Source organism: Osmia lignaria, chromosome 10 (genome assembly GCF_051020975.1).
Source record: "Osmia lignaria lignaria isolate PbOS001 chromosome 10, iyOsmLign1, whole genome shotgun sequence".
Classification (NCBI taxonomy): Eukaryota; Metazoa; Arthropoda; class Insecta; order Hymenoptera; family Megachilidae; genus Osmia; species Osmia lignaria.
This window is the reverse complement of record NC_135041.1, coordinates 14,284,101-14,307,352: the sequence shown is the minus strand read 5'-3', so window position 1 is coordinate 14,307,352 and position 23,252 is coordinate 14,284,101. Positions and strand designations below refer to the sequence as shown.

The following is a 23,252-nucleotide window of genomic DNA, read 5'->3' as shown; positions in this document are numbered from 1 at the left end:
TATTAGAAACATGAATCGTGGACTCGTAGACTTCTAAATGTGTAAAAGTACTATGCTAATTAATTGCAACATGCTGATCCTTTGCGGTCTTTTGATTCTTTTGAAAAAAAAAAAAAAAAGATAATATTGTCTCTATTAAAGTGACATTGCATAGTACATTACTTTCAATGTATGTAAACATAAAATATACATACTTAAAGCAACGTTGGTTTATAACATGATAAAATTAAAACCACAAAGGATTCATCAAATAACATCAACGATTGTGCGCAGTTAGTATCTTAACTTAGTTAATTATTTTAAAGCGTATTGCTTTAGAAATATCTGTTGAAGTTTAAGATAATATATCTGATTCTCGATAACGTAAACGAATTAAATATATTCATCTATGTTTTTTAAAAACTACATTATAATCATGATAAAATCAAAAATAACAATCTTGTATAGAATAATTAAAACAACATCTCTGATTTTCAGTACCCTCATTAAATTAATGATATACTGAAATAATAAAAAGAAGTTAACATTAGAAATATATTTCTAATGTTAAAAAGAATAACATTCGTTAAATATATTATCAAGAATCGACACTATTTTTATAGTGACATTTTATAATTCCTCCGCATCTTCTACCTTCCCATTAATTATTTCTTCACTTTTTTCCTTTTTTTCCTCTGTTGAATTTATACTGATATTCATATTACTAATAGTATCCTCTGGATTTGTTTCACTGCAATTTACATCCTTCAAAATTTCATCGGACGATTCATTATTTTCATTTGTTTTTTCTTCTTGATGCTGTACTACTTCACTGTTGCATGCTAATTGATCATTAACTTCTATCACAGATTGAGTGTTAGTTTCCAATAGAGATACAGAATTATCTGTTGCTACTTCCACAGTTTGCTGTGTACTAACTTGATCTTCAGTATCCTTGCAATCGGCATGTACAAATTGTTTGACAACTTGTTCCAATGGTTGCTGATCATCTTTAGGTGAAAAAACTTCTTGTGATTTAACGATATCGTCGGAGACTTCATTATTTTCATTTAAGACAAGTACCTCTTTAAACTGAGCATTATTTATTTCGGAAGACGTATCATTATTTTCTGGTAAATTATTTGCAATTTTTTCTGAATTCACCCTTTCATTATCAGAATCATTTTTGTTGATACTATTGCTATCGTTATTTTCTTGGACATCTTCTGTTAAATGATTCGTAACTTCTTCTGAACTCTTCTTTTCATTATTAAAATCAGTTTTGTTCACATTACTATCCCTAGTTTCTGGTAAATCTTTTGTTGAAGTATTTGCAACTTCTTCTAAATCTTTGTTACCATTATCTTTGTCAACATGTTCAGTATTTTCTGTATTTGATGAAAGATTCAGAGAAGTTTCTTCTGATTCTTTTTTCAATATTATGTCATTTATAGTTTTGTTTTCAATATTTATTTCACTAGTCTCTGCGGTAGATATTTCTGTGTGATCAGCTTCAGTTAACTGTACCGATTCAGAGTTTTCTGTTTTAACATCATGTTCAACATCGTGTTCAACATTTGTCTCATCAGTAGTTAAACTTTCCTGCGCTACTGTTTTTTGCGAAACATTCACGTTTGAAGACTCGGATTTTATTATTTTTGTATTTCCTCTCATAGGTTTTGGTGATTTAGCAACATATGATTTCTGCTGATCCTTTTGCGAATAAGATCTAAATTCAGCTTCGTGATATTTATGGAAATTGGTATCATTGTCTTCTTTTCTTCCCTCCTTTCTTTGATAGTGCAGAGGTCTTGAGTCGCTCTTTCTTTGCGAATGAGACCTATTTATGTTAGAAAACTTTTGATTATTATTAAAGAAAGTCCCTTTCGATTTGTCTTCGAACGATTTTTGCCGGAAGAAGGATTCGTTTTCAGTCATAGGTGTATCAATGTCCGAATGACTGTATGTAACACGGGTTCTTTGACGTGGTCCAACCCTGCCTGTTCCAGCTATGCTTGGAGAATTCACTAAGAAGCGCAATAAATAAATTAAAATATAATGAAATTATACTATGAACGATAGTAATAAAAGTATACATAATTGTAATACCTTTAATACTCATAACTGGTCCTTTTGTTGCACTGCTTTGATTTACTGTAACCTTAATACTCTTGTCAGTTGCAATAACAGTTCTTTCTTCAGAAGTTAGAGATTCAGCAACTTTTGCTGATGCAGATACATTGTTTCTGTGCTGATTGTAAGTGAGATGAGACCGATTGTCACGATTACCATGAACATTTTTAGCCGAACCGCGGTAAGGACGAGGGTTTCCGCTTTGATTGTAATTGACGTGTTCATTATCTGTAACAAACATATTCTAGTAAAATAGTATGTTTCTAAAATGAAGAGATAAAATAACAATGAAACGTACTATTGTCATATCTTCTGCCAGAATCTTTATATTTTTTCTTGATACGAGAGAATGTAGGGAATGTTGTATTCTCCAGTCTGTCTGAATAGTATTGCGTAGGTGCATGCTCTCTATTCGGATCTCTTTCAAACTCGTCATTTCTACTATGCGATATGAACTAAGATAAATCATTTTCCATTAATACATATCTATTATATTAATGTTATTAAATTATAAACAGAATTCTTATAAAAATATGCTAATACTTTATCATTATCCCATTCTCTGAGCCAATTGCCTTCTGCAGTTCTTTGTCTACTTATACGATCTTCGTCAATTCGATTCCTTTCTGCTCTCCAAGCATCATATCCTGACTGAGATTCATCTTTATAGTTTCCTTTATTTATTTTATTATCCTACATAAAATTAGAATTCTTAATACTTGATAAAAAAAAATGTACATAAACCCAATATTTTTTCATACTTTCTCCACATTCTCTCTTCCACCAATTTTTTTCCTGAAACTGCCTCTTGATCCTTTATTAGTAGATCTACTTCCAACAGTTTCTTTTGCATATTCCATAGGTTCTTCTCGCTCAGAATCTGCTAAAAAGTTGTATTTAGGATCTGGTGGTGGTCCTTCACCCTAAAAAAATATTTGATTTTTAAATTTCACATTATAAACAAGTTTATTATAACATTTCAAAACATACTTGAGCAAAAGAATGTATTTTCCTTCCTTCACCAGAATGAGACTGTGGTATGTATTCGTGTCTTTCTTTGGTTGATTTCTGTTTGGTTTTTGGTGAAATTGTAAATTCTGGTGGTTCTTTCCTTTCTGGCCAATCTGTTGACGGTACCATTTGTACTAAAGCATTTTGTTTTGCTGCATTTTTCTTATCTTCTTCTACTTCCTACCAAGGAAAATTATTTACAAAATAAACTTAAAAAAATTAGATAAATTTACAAATAAGAAAAATTAATGCCACTAAAATACTTGAGATTCTACATATTTTTTCAATTTTATTGCATTATCATACATACCTCGTGTCTTCTTTTAATTTCTTCATTCAATTGCCGAATTTTATTAATTTTTTCTGTAAGTGCATTAGCTGCCATCTGAAATTTTATAAAATAGAAATTAACTTGATTATAATATAAATTTAATAGATTAACGATGGTAAGTTGAACGGCATTTAAAATAGATTATTTCGTTCCATAAACAACTTCATTTCCGAATTCTTAAGTAATACGATCCGACCATATGTAATTTATTATGCTAAAATATTCAATCAGCAGAAAATACTACTCATGATATATAAAAATTAAAAAATAATTCATGAATGATCATTCAGAATCAATTTGAACATTTTCAAAGTAAAAAGTATATCATTTGAGTACAAAAATGTACTTTTTTTTTAGAAATCAGTGTGTCTATATTTAGATATACGAATATATATGTATACTCATTGCTTTATATAAATCAAAAAATGTAATGCAATCAAAAGTATGTTGCTGTATCAATTCGGCATACAATGAAACCATTCATCTAAAAATAGGTTACAGAAATATATAATGAGTTCTTTAAAATGCAGTTATTTCTATAAATCAATTATTCAGCCTAAAGTAGATTAATGATATTAACAAAGTACAACATACGATTGAAAGTAGACACAGACACTGTCGAGGGAAAGAAATTAGAACATCAAGGTAAAGTGTTACGTTGTTTAATTAAACTTTAGTCACATATGTCACTACTATTCAGCGCTATGCACCCTTGTTTTTTCAGAGCAGAGACACATTGGTACCATACAACAGTTGCGGATGTTCTCGATGTGAATAAGAAAATTACTGTAGTTCAGTGGTTTTCATTGTATAATTTATATGTCATATTAACGGAGCAATTCTGAAATTCAGAGATACCTATTAATAAAATTACAAGATAGAAACGTATACTTAGTTATTTAATAATTAAGCATTATACATATATGGAGGAACATCTGAAATAATGCTTTAACATTTTAAGTCTTTTGTACAATATTATTCTAATTATATTAGACAATAAAATTAGTTAGATTATTAATAATTAATTGATTTCATAAAATTTTAATCATTCTCTATATAAAATACCGTTTTCAACATGTTTGGTATTAATTAAATTAACTAATAAGTTGAACTACTTGATGAGCACCGCTATTGTGGAGTCAGCATGCGCAGAATGCAGTAGCTCTTTTACTTGACATTCTGCAATGATTCGGCGGTGTCTTTATTTTGATTGATAATTGGCAATTACATTGTAAAAAATGATAAAACTATGAAGAATCGAAATTCTAAATTGTCTTCCGATTTCAATATACTGTGCCATTTCAGCTGTCATAGTCATCGTGAAGTATAACCTATCGCAGAATTGGTAAACACCGAAACATAGGAGGTGGTTTTGATAAAAGATCGAACGATCACTAAAAAAACAACACATGGTAATTTAACAGTGCAAACAAGATTGCTATATAAGGCCGTTAAGAAATTTCTTTCGAAATGAAAATAACAAAATCCACCGTTCTCCTTTTGGTTTTTGTATTAGTGTTATCAATACTTGTAGCAAATGTTGCCGATTTAATTAATGTTGACACTCACGTGTTAGATGATACTTCACCTAACAAAAATGTAAGAAATGATTGGTCAAAGCCAAAATTTTATGATATTGGAGCATCGTCTGATCATTTAATTTGGTTTCTCCAGGTTTGTGTTAATCAAAAATTAGTTCTTCATTTATTATTTGTTATATAATTTAATAATGATATTAATTTATTAATATATTAAACATATTATTAATATAAATAAAAATATTAACTAAAACACTGATATTATTTAATGAATTTCAATTATTTTCAGATATCAGATATACATATAAGTATATTTCAAGATCCACTAAGGATAACAGAATTAAAAGAATTTTGTAACATTACTGTGGGTACTATTAAACCACCTGTTGTACTTGCTTCAGGTAAATTTTAATTTTTTTTTTAATAGCAAAATGATATATAACTGATAATACAGTCTGTTAATTTAATAGGTGATCTTACCGATGCAAAAACCAAAGACAAAATGGGATCAAAACAAATATTAGAAGAATGGCAGTATTATAAACGTATCTTAGATGATACTGAAGTTAACAAAAGAACCTTATGGTTAGATGTGAGAGGCAATCATGGTATATGTTACTTAATTATATTTATAATAGATTATTTAGATAGACAATTTTATTGATTATATTAAAAATTTTCAGATAATTTCAATGTAGTAAGTCTTGAGTCAAGAGAAAACTATTATTACAATTATTCGATTCAAGGAAAGAAACATCCAAGGTCTTACATGTATACTATAAATATTGGTACTGAATTATATACCTTCATTGCAATAGATGCTTGTTTGAAACCTGGTCCAAGAAGACCATTCAATTTTGTTGGTGTGTTAGATGAACGTGAAATTAGAAGTATACATGAGTTAATGAATAAATCCCAGGAAAGTAATGCGGATTATATAATGTGGTTTGGTCACTATCCTACCTCCTGCATACTCTCACAATCAAGTACAGGAATTAGAAATGTTATAGGTAGAAATTAGCAGAATGTATATTTATATATTATATTACGAATTTCATTGAATATTAGTAACATTTAATAAACATATTTTTAGGGAGGTATAAAGAAAGCATGGCATATCTTTGTGGACACTATCATATGCTTGGTGGAATAGCGCCTAATATGTACACGCTACAACAAGCAGGATTCCTTGAATTAGAATTAGCAGATTGGAAAGATAACAGAATGTAAAGTATTTATACTTAATATATAATGTAATATTTATAAAATTAACACTACTTTCTCATGTAATATTTCATTAGCATTAACATTATCTTATTTTCTTGCAGATATCGTTTAGGAGCAATAGATCATGGTCAATTTTCTTTTATTGATGTGAAACACAAAGAATGGCCTGTGGTATTGATCACTAATCCTAAACATGCTTTGTATATGATGCCTAGGAAAGAAAATTTAATGTCCATTATTAAATCTACATACATTAGGTAAACATTATTAAAATAAAATTTTCTGTAATAAATATTAACTCATAATGACTATTATTGTAGAATATTAGCATTTTCGATCGCTCCAATAAAAATCGTAGAAGTTCGATTAGATGATTCAGCTTGGTCGAAATGCGAACATGTCAATGGACCATTATATGTCTTAAAATGGAATTCAACAGAATATAGTGATGGAATCCATACTATTCGAGTTCAGTAATACATTTTTTTTCACATTTAATAATTTATATTTTATATTAAACCATCAACGTAGAAATTTAATTACAGGCACAAGTTACAGATGTAGATGGCAGGGAAACAGTAGTGTCTCAACCATTTGCCCTTGATGGATCTCGTTTATCATTTCGTATTTTACCTAGGCTTATCCTAATGTCGAATGTCAGTGTTATTGTAAGTAGTATATACTATAATTACATTTAAATATCAATCTGTATATTAATACTTGCTTCATCTAGTTTCAGTTCTTATTTGGAACAGTGTTAGTTTTGGTAGTAATTCCATTGTGTTTACTTCGTTTTCTTCATATATTATGCGAGAGTAAGTAAATTATAAATGTTTTACAATTTTATTTGAATATAAAATGAGAATGGAGTAACTTTTAATAATTGAAAAAATAAATATAAATGCAACTAGTTAAAAACAATGAAATTCTGCAAATTTAATTATATATTGTTTAAAATTTACTTGCAGAAAATTGACCTTTCGTAGTTTTCATCTTTTATTCAAATACGAATTCTTTGCCAAATCAAAATTAAAATAAAAATTTATTTTTAGAAAATCAGATGCATCGACCGCGATTCAAAATAAAATTTATTCAAGCATGGCTTAGAAAATTGTGGATACTATCTACAGTCGACCGTCTTTTTTTCCCATTAGTACTATATACATTATATTTAACGGTTGGTAAGTAATTAATAATTTTCAATAATTTTACAACAGGAGACAAGCTGCTTTTATAATAGAAATATTAACTTTTAAGGTCCATGGGCAATTGGAGAAGTAATAGAAAATCATACAGGTGTAATTTTTGCTTGGGGAACATTTGTGAAAAATTCTTATCTGCCTGGCGGTTTTACTTATGCTTACGGATTTTTTCAGTTATTTTCCTTCCATTTACCACTAATGTTAATCTTAGGACACAGAGCAGATAAACGGTAAGATCAAACACGATTTTATTTTAATTTTGTATAATAATTACAAAATTGAATGGTTTTATAGCTTACAGACAGCTAATAAGCTGCATGATAAACAATTATCTAAAATATGTCGTCTTTGGGAATATTTGCCAATTACATTATTAGTTTTAATGCAAACGTGTATGGCTTACTTCTTTTGGTTGGCATATGGAACATTAGCAACTATAGTGTGCCCCCTACGTACTTGGAGCATCTTCTTAGCAGTAATGTTATGGCATCAAGTGAATACGATGCCCCAATCGTGTCTAAGGTATATAACGCATCAATATTTTAATATTTTTACTACTACTGCTTCCTAATTTGATTACAGTTACAATATTACAAAGTAATTTTCAGTCTTTCCATACTAATTATTATCTTTTATCACAAAGGTCAGCTGCAGAGATATGGTCCTCCCATGGTTGATATACACACTAACATATTCTAAAAAGGCAGTAGTTTCCAAGTGTTTATTTTATGTAACTAGGCTATTCTTATAATTTGATCTATTTCTGAATCCATTTAAAAATACACATGTATGGGATGAGGCACATATTTAGAGCTATCTCGATAACTTACAAAAAATGTTGATTTTCACAAAACTCTTATATATTACGAGCCATTTCAATTAGCTACACAACACTTTTAATCAATCAGTTGCAAAGTGTGACGGTAATAAGTTGAAAAGGTGTTGAGATTTTTATACTCACAACACACAAGATGTTTCTGAAGTTATTCAATTGATTTCAATTGTGTGCCTTATCTTGCATATGCAGAGTTAATAAACAGTCTTAGTAGTCCGTTATAAATTAGTCTTTTATATCTTATATGTATATGTAGAGTATTCAACTAATTGGGTATCAGGACTAATTATAATACATTTTATGAATTCGTACAATAGTGATTGAAAGGAAACATTTATTTTTACATTTCAATTTTATTATTATAGTCAATGTGTATATGTTACAATTCAATCAGTTCCTTTAAAGAGTGCCACAAAACTTTTTAAATGGAATTATAACAAAGACTGTTAATACTTACTATGCAGTTCTTAATATTTATTAATTAATTTTAACAATTTACATGCATTTGTGTGCTATATTAGATAATTTTTAAAGTCAGTACAATGCATAGTAGTCATGCATTGCTGATGAGCATTTCTTAAAATAATTTATTTTCTTAAATAATAACTGTAATACTTCCATATTTCATTTTTAAAATCTGAAAATGTGCATTACCTAAAAGAATTGGCAGGGAAAAAGAAACAGAAAGTACTGTTATCTACTTTTTCGGTTATGTATTGTATTTGAATTGTTTATGAAATTAGAATTTCAGCCTAGAAATAAGATAAAATGCAATAACATATAATATTTTATATAAAATATCAGAAAGAAAAAAATTATCTTTAATTTTTAAAAAACATTAAATTGGGGATAGAAATCTCATAAATATTTTGTTTCTAATGTATCTTGTACCTTATTTAATTGTATGTACTATTAATTTCTGTGATATATGATTATAATTAAAAGTGAAAGTAATATAGTAAAATGGAATTTAGTAGTTTTAATTTATAAAAACTTTACACTTCAAAATGTGAATCAGTATATTTCCTTAGGAAATAAATTTTATTGCAATATTATATTTTTTATAAATAACCTGTCATTGTTCTTGAATATGATCTCAGAGCTGTAAATGTAATCTCAATGGTACCGAATCATTAACAATCATGAATTTCTCCTATAAATATGCCAAATGTTTTAAAAAGGAAAAACTTCTAATTTACTCCAAGATTTTAATGCAGTTAATTATGTATTATACTATATTTTTTCTGTAGAGTATAAATCAAAATTTCTTTTTAATATACATATATTTCATTTCATCAAAATAATTCTGAAAAGTATAATGAATTGATAACTATTGGGAACCATAATTCATCTGATTATGTTACAAATATTGTGTATTTAATATATTTTATATACCACTATGACAAAACTGAATAGTATTATTTTTAAATATTTAATATATAGTATAAAGCAAACTCTTAATTAATCACTTGAATAGCATTCAATGTATGTATCTCTCTACGAAAAGTGCAAGCTAATAATACATGTGAATGTTAATAAATGTTGTACACAACTTATATACTAGGAAATTCTTTCCTATTGCAGATACAATTTTGACTTCCTTTGATTCTAATTTTTAGCAATCAGTTAGATTGAACACAAAAGAATTATTAAAATAATTGTTTTACAAACTTGTATCCACAAACTTCGATTTTAAAAAGACCGCTATAATGAAATATTTTAAAAATTCTATTCTAGCGCCATCTATAAAAGAACGGCTGCAACTACTCGACAACATACCGACCGATTACCAACAATTATTTTAACCCGTGGCGCTATCTACACAAAAACGGTGGAAACTACTCGACTACTTACCGATCGTCTTTCAATATCAGGGGAGTACTTGGTACCGACAGTCGGTTAGTTTCCGACTGCGCTAGACTGTTGGAGTGCGAAGTGTTTCATATTTTTATAAATAGATAAAACAGATGGCGCTTTAAGACCATATCACTGACCTATATCATACGCAGGCGCAAACTTCTTCGATTAGTTGAAAAAATAGTATTATAAAGTTGTATATACAATTACTTCTTCATTATTTTAAGAAATCTGTTGTTTTGTTTAAACTTAAATAACCATACTTGTAACTTATCAAAATATTTAAAAGGAAAGAAATGGAAGACCAAGAAGGAAACTTTCCTGCCCAGTGGGCACTTGATCTTATACGAGGGCCAACTAATTACAAAGAATCACTTGTTACTAAATATGTAACAGAAGTAACATCTACTTTGACCGGCGTCGGTGCAATGTTTGTTAAAAATTATTTGTCAAATAGGCCTTATTATGCTTGTAAGTTTATGAAGTAAAAGCTATCAGTACATAATTCTAACCTAATAATATTTACTGTTATATAATGTATATATACATAATCTATGTGTTTGATAATACAAAGTTTAAATTTGTATTTATTTAGAATAATTCCTTGGGGAATTTAATATTAATCTCTGATTCGTTTAAAATAAGTGCTTAATGATTGTATATTTTTTTAACATTTAGCAATACACTGGACTATTGGTCTTGGCATTCTGGGTTTTATAGGAGGAAGAACTCTTGTGAATATTATGGATCTACGATATGCAAAACGTGATGCAATGATGGTAGATTATATAAAACAGCATCCAGAACGTTTCCCTGCACCCCGTAAGTTGCTAAATGATTTTATGAAGTTCCCTTTTTTAGCTGATACTTTATCAACACTTTGATTTTCATATTTTAGGAAATAAAAAATTTGCAGAAATAATTGAACCATGGTATCCAATACGATAAGTCATTGTGAGTAATGTAATGTAATTATCATAATATTTGGATTTTTAATTGTAATAGTGAGAATGAAAGCAAAATATATAGTCAATTATACTTTAATAAAGTATATCATAATTTCATATGGTGCTCTTATATTAAGAATTTATATTTTTACTGATATCTATGATAAAATAATAATATACAATATTATTCATTCGGTGAGAGACCATCTCTGAATAAACATATTTGAATGTATTTGTTTATTTTAATATATATTAACTTTTCAATTTAATCAAATGTAAGATTTTTAAATTTATTCTTATATGTATCATTCATTTAAACAACAACAAACGAGAATTGGTTAAACTCTGTCTAATAATCTGTCTAATTTATAAAAGTTCTATTTCCTTTCAGGATTATAATTATCATTGTATAATCCAGTTCCCTTTGAATCTCCTAACCAGGGATATTTATTGGGACATTCCCTGCATGTCTCTAGGTATCTGTAAAATATTTATAATTATGCAAATTGTTGAATGAAGTACAGTTCGTTCAAAATTTGTATATATCATTAAGCATTTACCTTGTAGTGGTAAAATTAGATTCTGGAGGTTTGAAATCTAAAGCACACTTATTTGCATTATTGCATGGTGGTCCAGGAATATTTTCTTTCCTTTTACATGACCATCCTTCAAAATTGTTCAGAGATTTTGTTGGTTTTGGATCGGTTATCCACGTAAGTGCTTGTGTAGCTGTTACAAAGTACACATCAGGTCTGTAAATATATTTATAGAATAAAAAATATATAATTCGTATTGTTTATCAATTACCGAGAAGATAATTTGAAGAAGTTACTTACAATGTAACCGCCCAATCAAGGAACTTTGATAAACCTCGTTCGAGTTCCTTTATTTGAAACCAGTTAGTGTGAAAAGGCATCATGTATGGAGCCCTATTCTGTTCGTAATAACGATTAAAATCTTCTTGTAACCATTCGAAAACTTCTTCAGGATCATGATTGTGAAGTACACATTGATCTAAGTAAGGACAATGCCCTCCTTCGTAGCTTTCAACATAATGTGCATTTAAAGGTAGTTCCCACACACCTGACAAGTAAATGAAGATATTGTTTGTCTTCCTCTAAGTTTTCTAATATATAAATAAAATTTATTACTACCTGGAAAAGATTTAGTAGGGCATGTGCCTGCTTTACATTCATGTGGAATTTTGTAATCAAGCGTATACGGCCAAATTGGCACTTTCAATGGAGAAATTCCAATACTGCTATCATATATGTATCCAAAATCTTCCAATACTTTATATTGAGTATTTCTTCCAGGTTTTAAGTACGGTGCTCTCATGCCCACAATTTCGCTTATTGAAATATTGCTAAAAGATTTAAGTATCTCTCGCATTCCTATCATCTCGCCAACCCATTCTTCGTACCCTTTATCCTCTAATCCCTTTTGCAATCTAAATATTGTTAAATATTATTCATTGTAATTACATTATTGATCATTGTATCAGCACTGGTACTCACGATATCGTTTCAGTTGCTATTTCGTGTCCGTCGTGTGCTATACTTTGAACCATATTATAGTTACAGTACTCATGAGAAATGAAGAAAGTACCTTTCAACGGACAGTTGTTTGGATTTAATCGATCGGTGTTAAATATTTTTTGATAATGATCAAAATTATTGTGATTTATTGCCCCGTCAAATGTCATTAATATCATTTGTGGTGTCTGAAATACATGCAAGATTTGATGATAAGTTTATTAGAAATGAAAATAATAATTTAAAAAGAAGAAATGTATATACATCTTCTGGATGAAGACCACCAGGAATTATTGTACCATCTCTAGAGCAGAAACAGTATGGTAATTGACATTCTGATGTGTCACATTTTTCTGCTAAGTCAGTTGGTGGTTCGGTCACTGGTGCTGGAGCTACAGAATTCAAGTGATGTACATTAATATATATAGTAAAATGAATAATAATTTCTGTAAATAGTACTTACTTGTAGCGATTGGACCGCATCGAGCTTCGTTTTTAAATGTACAGAATTTACTAATGTCATCAAAGTGTAATCCTGATGGACACCTGTTTAGGTATGGATAACCGTCGACGCACTATTGAAATTGTATTCAAATATTTATATATATATATATATATGTTTTGTTTTTTTTTTTCATATGAATAGAAAAATAGTAATTACAGAAAATGAAGGAAGAAGCTGTTATTAATACAAAAGAAATGAAAACTTTTTTTTATGGAAAAAGAATGTTCCAACAGAAAAATAGAAAATACCTGATAAAATCTTCTACATGTTGCTGGATCTGCAAAATTACCGTTACCTTGGCCTTCAGGACATTTAAATTCTTCATCTTTCTTCTCTTCATCCTTTTTACCATTTTTCTGTCCCGAAGCTATAAAATAAAATTCTCACGATATAAAAGTTTATTAGATAACACGATACATAGAATATTCGCGTGATTTATTGAAAAGAAAGTTATTTTTTCTATAAGAAAGTATGTAGAAACCTTCAAAGACCATAATGCTGGAATCCCAGCGAAATGTCAAGGTTGAATATTATTTAAAACACGTTAATACCTTCGTATCTTGTTTTTTATGCTTTTGCATTTGTACTATTGTACATCGTATACTCTATTATTCGTATTTTAATTGTATCGCATTTTAAATTGATCGTAAGCTATATTTTATAATTATATTTATCGTAGAAACGAGGAAATACAGATTCTCGGTGGATCCGGGAACAAGTACTTATGTTTGAAAAAATCCATTCCGTACATTATCGAATACACTGCATACAGAAAGTTTAAGATGTTTATAGAAAATGCGTGAGAGAAATTCCAAGGGTAAATTCACGGGAAAAAAAAACGCTCGAGAAAGCGAGAAACGTATAGTGGTAAAGAATTCCAACGTTCGAAGGCACATTACACATCCATGTAAGTCTTGGAAATCAAACGTTTAACGCTTACTCGTTATTGTTTTCTAATTGATGAACAAAGAAATTTTAAAAAATATAAAAGTGAGAGTGATATCCATATGTTAGAAGTGTGTTATTTGGGTCAGTGGCAAGATCAAGGACCAACATCGACTCGTGTCCACCACTCTTACTGAAATATGAACACAATCATTTCACACACTTGAAATATTTACAGGGCCCCCATAAGACGATTTTACGTCTAAGAATGTAAGAATTTTATAAATTTTATTTCATCAAGTTACTGCTTATGAAATTACTAATCAAAGAATCATTTCAAATATGCAGACTTTGCTTTCAGTTGTCCTTCTACTTGAATCACCATCATTATACCGTCTCGATGCTCTCGTAGACGAGACCACGAGTAGAATTCGTAATTACAGGAATGCTTTTTATTCGAAACGTGAACTGAAAGGGCGTATCTCCTGATGTGATCCTATCCCTACCGTTTCAAGGTGTGGTTGCTTTGAAGTAAACACCATATATTCTCAAAGGAATTCTTTATCAAACTTTCACGGCCTGAATAATTGTTTCGAATATAATGACTGTCGAGTGCGAAACGCGTCTTTTTTTTTTCTTTCGGATATTAACATTTTACTAACATTATCGTTAATGTTAATAAAAGTTTATTGAATGTAAATTTAAGCGGAGATTGGTACATTGAGATTCGAACACGTTAAAATCTCGTGCAGATGTGCTAGCAAGAGAAAGTAGAATCCAAGGAAGACACTTCCCTATGATTTTATAACAGTTAAGCATGAAACTAGCGTTACCGCGTTCACAATCTCCAATTTGAACACATTAACTACCGCTATCGTTTTATAACTTAATCATAAATAGAAACTAAGTAGTCTTACACCGCTTAATAAACTACTAAAATTGCTTGCTTGAAAAATTCATAAATAAAAGTGATTCTTTCAAGCGTCTACAATGGATATTTGAAATACTTGAGGCTTCCGCTATATTTATACTTTAATTGATCCGATTCGCTGTCTGATTGGTACAAAAAGATCAGCTTAGCGGCAAAGTGGAAAGTGAAGGTGCTGCTCTGACAATGACGTTGTGGTAAATCGTTCAGGTGCAGCATTTCCATCGGCCGTGGTGCCGTGCACGCACACTCTTACGCTAGCAATTCCGATCGGTAGATGTACGATACAATATGTCTACATATGTATGTATATATGTATACGAACGACAAAACTTATGTAAACAGCAGTGAAACCTCCTGGGGAACCTAATTTAAAGGTGCTTCTCGTGGACTTGCTTTTTCCAGCTTCTCACTTTTATCTGTGTCAACTTTATTGACCATATACACACCCGGAGACCCTGAGAAACATTTTATTTTTCTGAATGTGTTGATATTGGAAACGTGTATAGAATAGTTTCTATGATTTTGTAATGAAGAGACTCTTTTAGGAAGAAAGATTAATTAAACATTGATTCGTGTATCAACTTAGACTTAACTTTCTCTTTACATCTTCAAGAGAATTACCTTGAACTCTATTCGCTATAAATAATTCCTTATTTCTTTTCCTTTCTTCTTTCTTCCATTTTGTATAATCTTATTTGTCTTCCTTTATTATATCATCCCTGTTGATGTAATAATGGTTTGTTTTTTATAATTGATGAACTCATTTACACTATGCCAAAGAACCTAATTAATCGAAGTCGAAGCCAATGTTCCACTAATCGTTTACGTTTTTAACTTGTTCATTTCCAAGATTTTGTTACTTTCGGTAGAGACATTTGAGATAACTCGTTTCAAACGAGTAATTTATCGAGGAATTGCAAGTTAATAGGAGAATGTCCACAGAAGGTCGTTCTTCCGTTGCACCCACGTTTCCAGTAATTCCCTGGTATCAATTAATTTGACAACTTTGTTATTAATTTAAATAACATTCACGATAATATGTAAGCTTCTTGTAAGTACTTCGTTCGTTCGAAATAAAAACCATGGAAAAATATGATTAATACGGACAAAAGAAAACGTTTCTTTTCTTCATGAGAAAAACCTAACAAGAATTATCATAAATGATTAACTTGTTTGCTTATTCCATAGTTTTTAGTATCTACCATATTTCTCAGAAAGCAAGTAAATATTTCTAAATCAAGGAGAGTAGGTTTCCTAAATAATCTACACTTTGAAGAAATTCTCTTTTGTTCAAGGATTGGTGAAACTTGTCTTCAGAGAATCTCTGAAGTTTGGAATAATTTCGAGCCAGTATCGTTGCACTGGACGATGAAAGATTGCCAGACGGTGTTACTTCGAACCCCGTTCTCTTCTCTTTCATCGAGACAGCGACGGAAACGAACGGATTTCCATGCGTGGTATGGTTTTTCCTACCTGCGACAATCAAAGCGGCGCAAAGTAAGAACCGACTTCTTCTTAACGTCATCATTCTTCCTTTCGATTTTCACCGTACAATTCAAGATAAATTAGTTCTTTTGCCTCGCGTATTTCACAACACTCGTTTCTCCAGATTCGTGGTTCACGGAGGTTTGTCGTCAACGGTGCACCAGGTGAAGCTACTCTTGCAGCACTGCGAACCAGGATTCGCCAGCAATACCTTCTGCCATGGTTACAGAGTCGTGAACCGGACGGTAGGAACCGTTCTTAGCTCATTGGCTGACCACTTTCTACCACCGTTAGCGATGGCCTCAAGTACTTCATAGGTAGGGATGGGATCAGGTTCAATATGTTCCTCGCGAATCTAAAAGTTTAGAATACTATATTCATTATAAGGCGATGTTTCTTCATTTTACAGTGATCGAAATTCATTTTCAAATAGTGGAACCAAATCTTTACTGACTCAACATACGCAGGGCCCCCATTTTGTGACTAAGAATGCAAGAATAGTAATGGTTACTTGAATATTAATCGATGTAAATGCAAATCTACATTAGTTATAAACATGCATACTGTTAAAATTAATACGAATATTAAAATATAATTTTTTATTTTTTTATTGTGTACTTGTTATATAGTATACTTGTGCGAAGGTCAGAACTTACTATTAAATTGTAGAATGTTAGTGATTATCTGTTTAAAGATCAGTTTTAGTTATTCGAGGTACCCTCTGTGCTTTCTTTTTCGATTTCTTCTTCTTTTTTTTCTCTTCATCTTCGCCTTGCGAGCCGGTAGACTGCCAATAGGGGTTTACGTATCCCGGTTCACGTTCGATAATATTCAACTCTTGGGCTGCTAAATGAACTACAGTAAGAGTTTCTGCATCTAATAAATGTTTTGTTCGATTTGTGAAATGTAAGGACCAATTTATAACTGGATTCCATTCTTTTTGTGTTTTCAATATGCGATGTGTCATGTGAGGAAAATGTAGCAAAATATCCGCGAATAGCGCAGTATTCTCTAACGTAGTAGATATTGCTGTAAACAAGTATATAATGTTTCTTAAACCTCCTTTCCATTCGTTCTTAAAATACTATAATAATAAAAAGAAGATTACCGCTTTGTATAGTAACATTTTTTGGTAGAGATCTATCGTCTGGATTAAAATCTGTACTTTCAATTAATTGTTTACTTGCCTCAATGATATCGATCATTTTTGTACCAAGAATCGTTATCATTTTGTATAAACGTTCGTAGTTGTCTATATTTCGAAGACGTTTTATAGCTTCTGTGTGCTCTTTACGTTGATGTACGAATGATTTCCTGACTATAATAGGAAAATAGATTTGATAACATGAAAAATAGTGATGATATACGCAGTTCACCAGAGTCCATAACTGCGAAAAGACCAGTTTTCGTTCTTCGCGCATCTCCAGTACGCATCTTCGCCCTGATTGGCGATACTCCCAAACGAAGTGGAAAGCGATTAGCAGAGAGCTCGATGCCGTCCCCCGCCATCTTCCAACCTGCGCGTCGCAGTTATGGACTCTGGTGAACTGCGGTATACACTTCTGTTTGCAACGATATAACGCGAGACTATTATATGTTCGACAAATATTAATTTCCGTAAAGCGTAGCAAAATTAATATCAAAATTATTTCTAATGAATCTTACATAGTTCTTCGTAGATTTTAATTTCAGATGGGTTACCGTTCTGCGGTTTTTCGCTGATTGGCGGATTATTCTCTATGTCCGACAAAACTTGTTGCACATGCGTAACACGCGTCAACGTTGACACGACTACAATGTAAATAACAAAGCGTGGCATCTTTTTCATTCAATGATATAAAGTTTAATAAAATAATTATATATTACTGTAATGACTGATTGTTAATATACTATGGTATTCACTTTTTTTTAGGGAAACTTATACTTTCAATCGATACAAAATATTAACAAAATAAGCCGCAAGTTTATAACCGTGATTATATCACACTACTGCCATCTATTTATCAATTTTATGCATCAAATGTGTCAACTGTGCCTATTACACTGACTACAGATTCAACGCTGTTGATTTTCTTGAAATTCATAATTACCTAGTAATTATGCGACGTTAAACAATGTTTTGATAGTCCTGTACTTTTAGAAACGTCATTCGAAAAGGGTATTAAAGTATACAAGTTTCTAAACGTGCAATACTAATATATGTACTATTTAAGTGTGTAGTAAAAGGTCGGAAGGGAATAATTTAATTCTATTACTACGCGGTTATGGTAGTGATTTAATTTAATATGATAATACTATTTTTCGACTTAACAATTAAGTAATATATTTGATGTCCTCATAATTTAAGTTTAATATCGGTAACAAACATGGCAGCAACAGAAGATGCAAAACTTGATGTAAATATGTTATAATTTTTCAAATGATCTTTATTATTTTTAGTTTATTGTATTTAATTATTGTAGTTCTCACATATAATTTTTATTTTAAGTTTAAGGTTACAATGGAATATGCTGATTCTCAAAATGTCGAGGGTGAGATGACAGTAGGAGCCAAACAAAAATCAAATCTTGGAGAACCTGACTTTAATACTTTAGATGAACCAATTAAAGATACAATTGTAAGTTCATAATATTTCTATTGTTTATAATATTGAATCAATGGTACCGTTATTTTAAATCACAGCTCAGGGATGTTTGTGCAGTAGGCAAAAAGTTTTATCATGTTTTATATCCTAAAGAAAAGAAAAGCTTATTAAAAGAATGTAAGTAAATATATTATGAATAATGTACCAATATAAATTATTCATTTATTCCTAACAAAAAATATATTTTAAATTTCAGGGGATCTTTGGGGACCATTAGTGTTATGTACATTCATGGCAATGTATGTATATTATAGTCTTGTAAATGTTTTATTCTTTATAATTATATAATTATGAGTTATTTTATATTATCATTTTAGGACATTACAAGGTTCTTCTGACAGAGCAAATGATCCAAATGATGGGGGACCAGAATTTACAGAGGTTTTTGTGATTGTGTGGATTGGATCTATGATTGTTACATTAAATTCTAAATTACTTGGTGGCAACATGTAAGCATCACTGTTATCAAGTTTGTTTTATTATCAGTTATTCATACAGTGCATTATTATATAAAAGTATACTTAAAGCATGTTTTAATATGTTATAGATCTTTCTTCCAAAGTATTTGTGTCCTAGGATACTGCTTATTACCAACTGCAATTGCTCTAATTCTTTGTAGGATTATATTAATGGTAGAACAAACTACTTTCTTATTTAGTTTAAGGTTTATTATCTCTATGATTGGATTCATATGGGCTACATATGGTTTGTACAAGTTTAATGTATTTTATATGCCATAAGTGATTTCTTTGTTCCATTGCAAATATGAATGTTTATAATTATATTTTAGCATCAATGGTATTTCTTGGTGACAGTCAACCTGCAGGGAGAAAAGCTTTAGCTGTATATCCAATATTTTTATTCTATTTTGTCATTTCATGGTTGGTTATATCTCGTACTAGATAAAATAAAATATAAATCGATTACAACAACAGGACTGTACATTGTTCCATATTGGTGCACAAAGTAAAGAAGAAATTAAAGGGTAAGCAAAACATTGCTTGCATTGTACTTTAAAAGTTTTTAAATATAAGCATACATCTTTTATCAAATATTCCATAGACAAAAATGTATTGCTGTATGTGCATATATCATTTATTGATATGAACTTTAGAAAATTATCAGTTTATATGTCAATTATAACTACCTACATATAAAACGTACTAATATAAATAAATGATATTTAAGGATTATTACTAAATTGTTATATATTTACATGTAAACTTGATAAAAAGAGTTAGATAATGTGATATAGAAAATAATTGCTACTTTATTAGTTTAAAATTATAATCATTTCATTTACATAATTTTCCATGATATTCGTGTATTTCTTTCTTTTATACGTGCTATATAGATAATATTGATACTATAGTGAAAATTTTACATATATGAAAAATATCTTTCTAATTTATTAAAAAGACTTCTACTATCACAATGACCAGGATATGCACTTAAAGATTTTTGTATGGCAATATAACTTGTTTGAAGATCTCCAACCTAAAATATATGAAATAGTGTAAAGATATTATCTTAAACAAAGAAGGATAATCTATTGTACTATTTGTACTACCTCGTAAGCTAAATAAGCACTGTTAAAATGAGGCTCATAAATAAAATTGGCAATGTTAGCAGCAGCATGAAAATATGTTTTTGCTGCTGTTATATTTCCATTTCGTATTTGTATAACTCCAAGATTATTATATGCTAAAGCATGTCTATTGTCACTTACAATAGTTAACTTCAAACATTCTTCTGCCATTATTGTATCGCCTATACTCTGAAAGAAAAATATTTTGAAATTTTTATTTATAATTAATTTTTGATGTGAAAAAGATTATACGTACGAGTGCAATATGAGAAATATTGTACCACACGTCTGCTATATTTTCATCGGTAGAAAGACTAAGTGCTCTTTCAAAACAAGATATAACGTGGTCATACTGTTGAGCATAAAAACAGCATAGTCCAAGATTATTAAATAATTCAGTGTTATACACACCCATTTGTAACAATCGTCTGTTTAAATAAAGCAGATAAAAATGAGTTTTAAATCATTGTTTGCTATTACATTTGCATACATGTTTACCTGTAATAACGCAGCGCTAATTCTGGTTGATCGCTATAAAAATGATGCATTCCAATACTGGCTATTGCTTCTGTATGCGAAGCATCTTCTTGAACAATGATTTTATAATACTTTAATGACATGCTCATATTATTTAAGCCATCAAATATACGTCCCATTTCAGTGAGGATATTCACATCATTAGGAAAATGTTCAAGACCCTTCTTACAGGCGTCTATGGCAGCTAATGGTTGATCAAGTTTAATGTAAACTCTAACTAATCTTAAAATTGTTTCAATGGTTTTACAGTCTCTTAAAGCTGACTTGAACTGCTGCTCTGCATCTCTTACCAAGCCTAAACTATAATAACATTTTCCTAATTGTACTTTCCACCACCAGTCTTTGTATTGACAGACTTGGGTTGCCTGAACTGCTAAATCTAATGCCTATATGCAATATAGTAATTAATAAAATTGCAAGAAACTATTAACTAGGAATATTAAATAACTTACATATCTTACATCATGTTCATGATAATATATATATTCAAACAGTGGTTTTGCAATACTAGCTTGACTAGCATATTTAGAAATATTTAATCTTGATAATTGTATAAAAGGTCCTCCAGGCTCTGTTAACATAGATGCTGTACCTAATCTATACATGTACATCTACATTAACTTTGAAATTCTATTGCCTGAACCACATAATATTATGTAGAGTAATCAGTATACCTAACATTACGACTGGAACTTGCAGTAATTGGTCTGGCTGTCATAGCAGTTCTTGGTGTTCTTAATGTCTGTTCAAGTGACTGAGATGTTGCAGATTGAGTAGCTGGTCGTACGACTCCCGTGACTGGACGACCTTTGAAATGCATCATGTATTTAAGTGTCTATACTAATATTTTAATTTGTTCTTTTTATCTGAAAATTTTAGAAGTGAACCTGATTGCGTTTTAGGTCTAAGATATTGTCCTGCATAAGAGGTACCAGGTTGTTTCAAAGATGTTCCTGGTCTGGGCATAGAAGATATCGTATAATTATCTAGTAAAGTCTCAGCAATACCTTCTTCTTCTCCTTCTATGTCATCTACGTATACTTGTAATGTTAAGGTACGCATTTTTAATACCCAGACAGCCTGTAATTAAGAATACTATATTCTCAGAGAATTAGCTGAATCATTATTATTATTAATACATATTAATAAGAAACATATACCTGATCAAGTGGACTTTTTCTTAATAAATTTGTACATATTGTTGCACATTCTTCATACCTTCCTCTGTCAAATAAACTTAATGCTTTAAAAAACTCCATCATTGAAACTAAAAATCAATCATAAGGAAAAAGCAAAATCTTCAACAAACTATGTTATGTCTACATACACCTGTGGAGATAAACGAATTTTCCATGGTAGAAGTTATTGATTATTTTGCTTATAACCCACAGTATATAAAAGGAGAGATCAATACGTACGTATTTCATATTTGTTACAAATATGTATGTATTAAAATTAATAAAATATTTTAAAATATAGAACGCCTCGCTCTTTGTACCCTTTATATCTCTGTATCCCTTATACTCCTGAATTCTCCCTGCATCTCTTGTATCCTTTCAACCCTTATAATAAATATATTATAAATATGATAATATATTATAAATGATATACTTATGGCCGCTGGTTCGAGTGAAGGTAAGTAAAGGTAAGTAAAGGTAAGTAAAATCTCGTGAAAAATAATTTTAAATTTAAATTTTTGCAAAATTTAGTTCCTTTTTCTGCCACCAGAGGGCGCTGGTTCGACGTTGAAAATTTAGTTCCGATTTTTGCCGCTAGAGGGCCAAAATTTTGGCAAGCTTTAGTTCCCTTTTCTGAAACCAGATGGCGCTGATTCGACATCGAAAATATAGTTCACATTTTTGCCGCTAGAGGGCCAAAATTTCGGCAAGCTTTAGTTCCTTTTTCTGAAACCAGATGGCGCTGATTCGACATCGAAAATTTAGTTCACATTCTTGCCGCTAGAGGGCCAAAATTCCTGCATGGTTTAGTTCCTTTTTCTGAAACCAGATGGCGCTGATTCGACATCGAAAATTTAGTTCACATTCTTGCCGATAGAGGGCCAAAATTCCTGCATGGTTTAGT

The 23,252-nt window shown here is 30.3% G+C and overlaps 7 protein-coding genes across 18 annotated transcripts; 3 read left to right on the top strand and 4 right to left on the bottom strand.

Moving 5' to 3' along the window:
* Positions 1-89: 89 nt before the first annotated feature.
* LOC117611592 (uncharacterized) lies at positions 90-4,294 on the bottom strand. The gene is made up of 8 exons (XM_034339583.2): positions 4,049-4,294; positions 3,434-3,508; positions 3,103-3,303; positions 2,874-3,035; positions 2,656-2,805; positions 2,411-2,567; positions 2,089-2,340; positions 90-2,006 (listed from the first exon to the last, which is right to left on the bottom strand). Exons 2-8 carry the CDS (start codon positions 3,506-3,508, stop codon positions 610-612), a joined length of 2,394 nt encoding a protein of 797 aa, XP_034195474.2. The 5' UTR covers positions 4,049-4,294; the 3' UTR covers positions 90-609.
* Positions 4,295-4,584: 290 nt separating this feature from the next.
* Positions 4,585-9,157, top strand: LOC117611595 (transmembrane protein 62). Of its 3 annotated transcripts, XM_034339592.2 has the most exons (14): positions 4,585-5,128; positions 5,282-5,393; positions 5,463-5,600; positions 5,676-5,780; positions 5,865-6,002; positions 6,086-6,218; positions 6,321-6,476; positions 6,540-6,687; positions 6,765-6,887; positions 6,953-7,034; positions 7,272-7,400; positions 7,477-7,651; positions 7,716-7,943; positions 8,065-9,152. In XM_034339592.2, the coding sequence occupies exons 1-14, from the start codon at positions 4,925-4,927 to the stop codon at positions 8,096-8,098; spliced, it is 1,905 nt and encodes a 634-aa protein (XP_034195483.1). In that variant the 5' UTR covers positions 4,585-4,924; the 3' UTR covers positions 8,099-9,152. The 3 variants fall into 3 exon arrangements, with proteins under 3 accessions (XP_034195483.1, XP_034195482.1, XP_034195484.1); XM_034339591.2 differs by having other exon boundaries at positions 5,676-6,002; positions 8,065-9,151; XM_034339593.2 differs by lacking the exon at positions 4,585-5,128 and having other exon boundaries at positions 5,447-5,600; positions 5,676-6,002; positions 8,065-9,157.
* A 1,112-nt stretch (positions 9,158-10,269) lies between these two features.
* Positions 10,270-11,292, top strand: ND-B14.5B (NADH dehydrogenase (ubiquinone) B14.5 B subunit). The gene is made up of 3 exons (XM_034338110.2): positions 10,270-10,584; positions 10,792-10,935; positions 11,012-11,292. Exons 1-3 carry the CDS (start codon positions 10,410-10,412, stop codon positions 11,059-11,061), a joined length of 369 nt encoding a protein of 122 aa, XP_034194001.1. The 5' UTR covers positions 10,270-10,409; the 3' UTR covers positions 11,062-11,292.
* Positions 11,293-11,400: 108 nt separating this feature from the next.
* On the bottom strand, positions 11,401-16,533 carry Cda4 (chitin deacetylase Cda4). Its single transcript, XM_034337993.2, has 9 exons — positions 16,390-16,533; positions 13,349-13,467; positions 13,059-13,170; positions 12,860-12,987; positions 12,578-12,783; positions 12,215-12,510; positions 11,897-12,143; positions 11,621-11,812; positions 11,401-11,540 (listed from the first exon to the last, which is right to left on the bottom strand). The coding sequence occupies exons 1-9, from the start codon at positions 16,442-16,444 to the stop codon at positions 11,438-11,440; spliced, it is 1,458 nt and encodes a 485-aa protein (XP_034193884.1). The 5' UTR covers positions 16,445-16,533; the 3' UTR covers positions 11,401-11,437.
* Positions 16,534-16,585: 52 nt separating this feature from the next.
* On the top strand, positions 16,586-22,212 carry LOC117610528 (protein YIPF6). Of its 7 annotated transcripts, none has more exons than XR_013062859.1 (9): positions 18,090-18,199; positions 18,314-18,797; positions 18,890-19,018; positions 19,084-19,162; positions 19,242-19,284; positions 19,363-19,494; positions 19,593-19,750; positions 19,836-20,030; positions 22,073-22,212. XR_013062859.1 is itself a non-coding variant. In XM_034338091.2 (8 exons), the coding sequence occupies exons 3-8, from the start codon at positions 18,902-18,904 to the stop codon at positions 19,949-19,951; spliced, it is 645 nt and encodes a 214-aa protein (XP_034193982.1). In that variant the 5' UTR covers positions 18,085-18,199; positions 18,314-18,559; positions 18,896-18,901; the 3' UTR covers positions 19,952-20,090. The 7 variants fall into 7 exon arrangements, 5 of the variants coding, with proteins under 5 accessions (XP_034193988.1, XP_034193982.1, XP_034193953.1 ...); XR_013062860.1 differs by lacking the exon at positions 22,073-22,212 and adding an exon at positions 21,870-21,989; XM_034338091.2 differs by lacking the exon at positions 22,073-22,212 and having other exon boundaries at positions 18,085-18,199; positions 18,314-18,559; positions 18,896-19,018; positions 19,836-20,090.
* Positions 16,617-18,388, bottom strand: LOC117610514 (coiled-coil domain-containing protein 134). Of its 3 annotated transcripts, none has more exons than XM_034338031.2 (4): positions 18,067-18,388; positions 17,510-17,719; positions 17,058-17,430; positions 16,617-16,756 (listed from the first exon to the last, which is right to left on the bottom strand). In XM_034338031.2, exons 1-3 carry the CDS (start codon positions 18,227-18,229, stop codon positions 17,090-17,092), a joined length of 714 nt encoding a protein of 237 aa, XP_034193922.1. In that variant the 5' UTR covers positions 18,230-18,388; the 3' UTR covers positions 16,617-16,756; positions 17,058-17,089. The 3 variants fall into 3 exon arrangements, with proteins under 3 accessions (XP_034193922.1, XP_034193939.1, XP_034193929.1); XM_034338048.2 differs by having other exon boundaries at positions 16,676-16,772; XM_034338038.2 differs by lacking the exon at positions 16,617-16,756 and adding an exon at positions 16,812-16,884.
* Positions 20,393-22,471, bottom strand: BBS8 (tetratricopeptide repeat protein 8). Of its 2 annotated transcripts, none has more exons than XM_034338007.2 (7): positions 22,331-22,471; positions 22,058-22,250; positions 21,845-21,977; positions 21,623-21,767; positions 21,132-21,556; positions 20,890-21,061; positions 20,393-20,822 (listed from the first exon to the last, which is right to left on the bottom strand). In XM_034338007.2, exons 1-7 carry the CDS (start codon positions 22,430-22,432, stop codon positions 20,595-20,597), a joined length of 1,398 nt encoding a protein of 465 aa, XP_034193898.1. In that variant the 5' UTR covers positions 22,433-22,471; the 3' UTR covers positions 20,393-20,594. The 2 variants fall into 2 exon arrangements, with proteins under 2 accessions (XP_034193898.1, XP_034193906.1); XM_034338015.2 differs by having other exon boundaries at positions 21,632-21,767.
* Between the last annotated feature and the right edge of the window lie 781 nt (positions 22,472-23,252).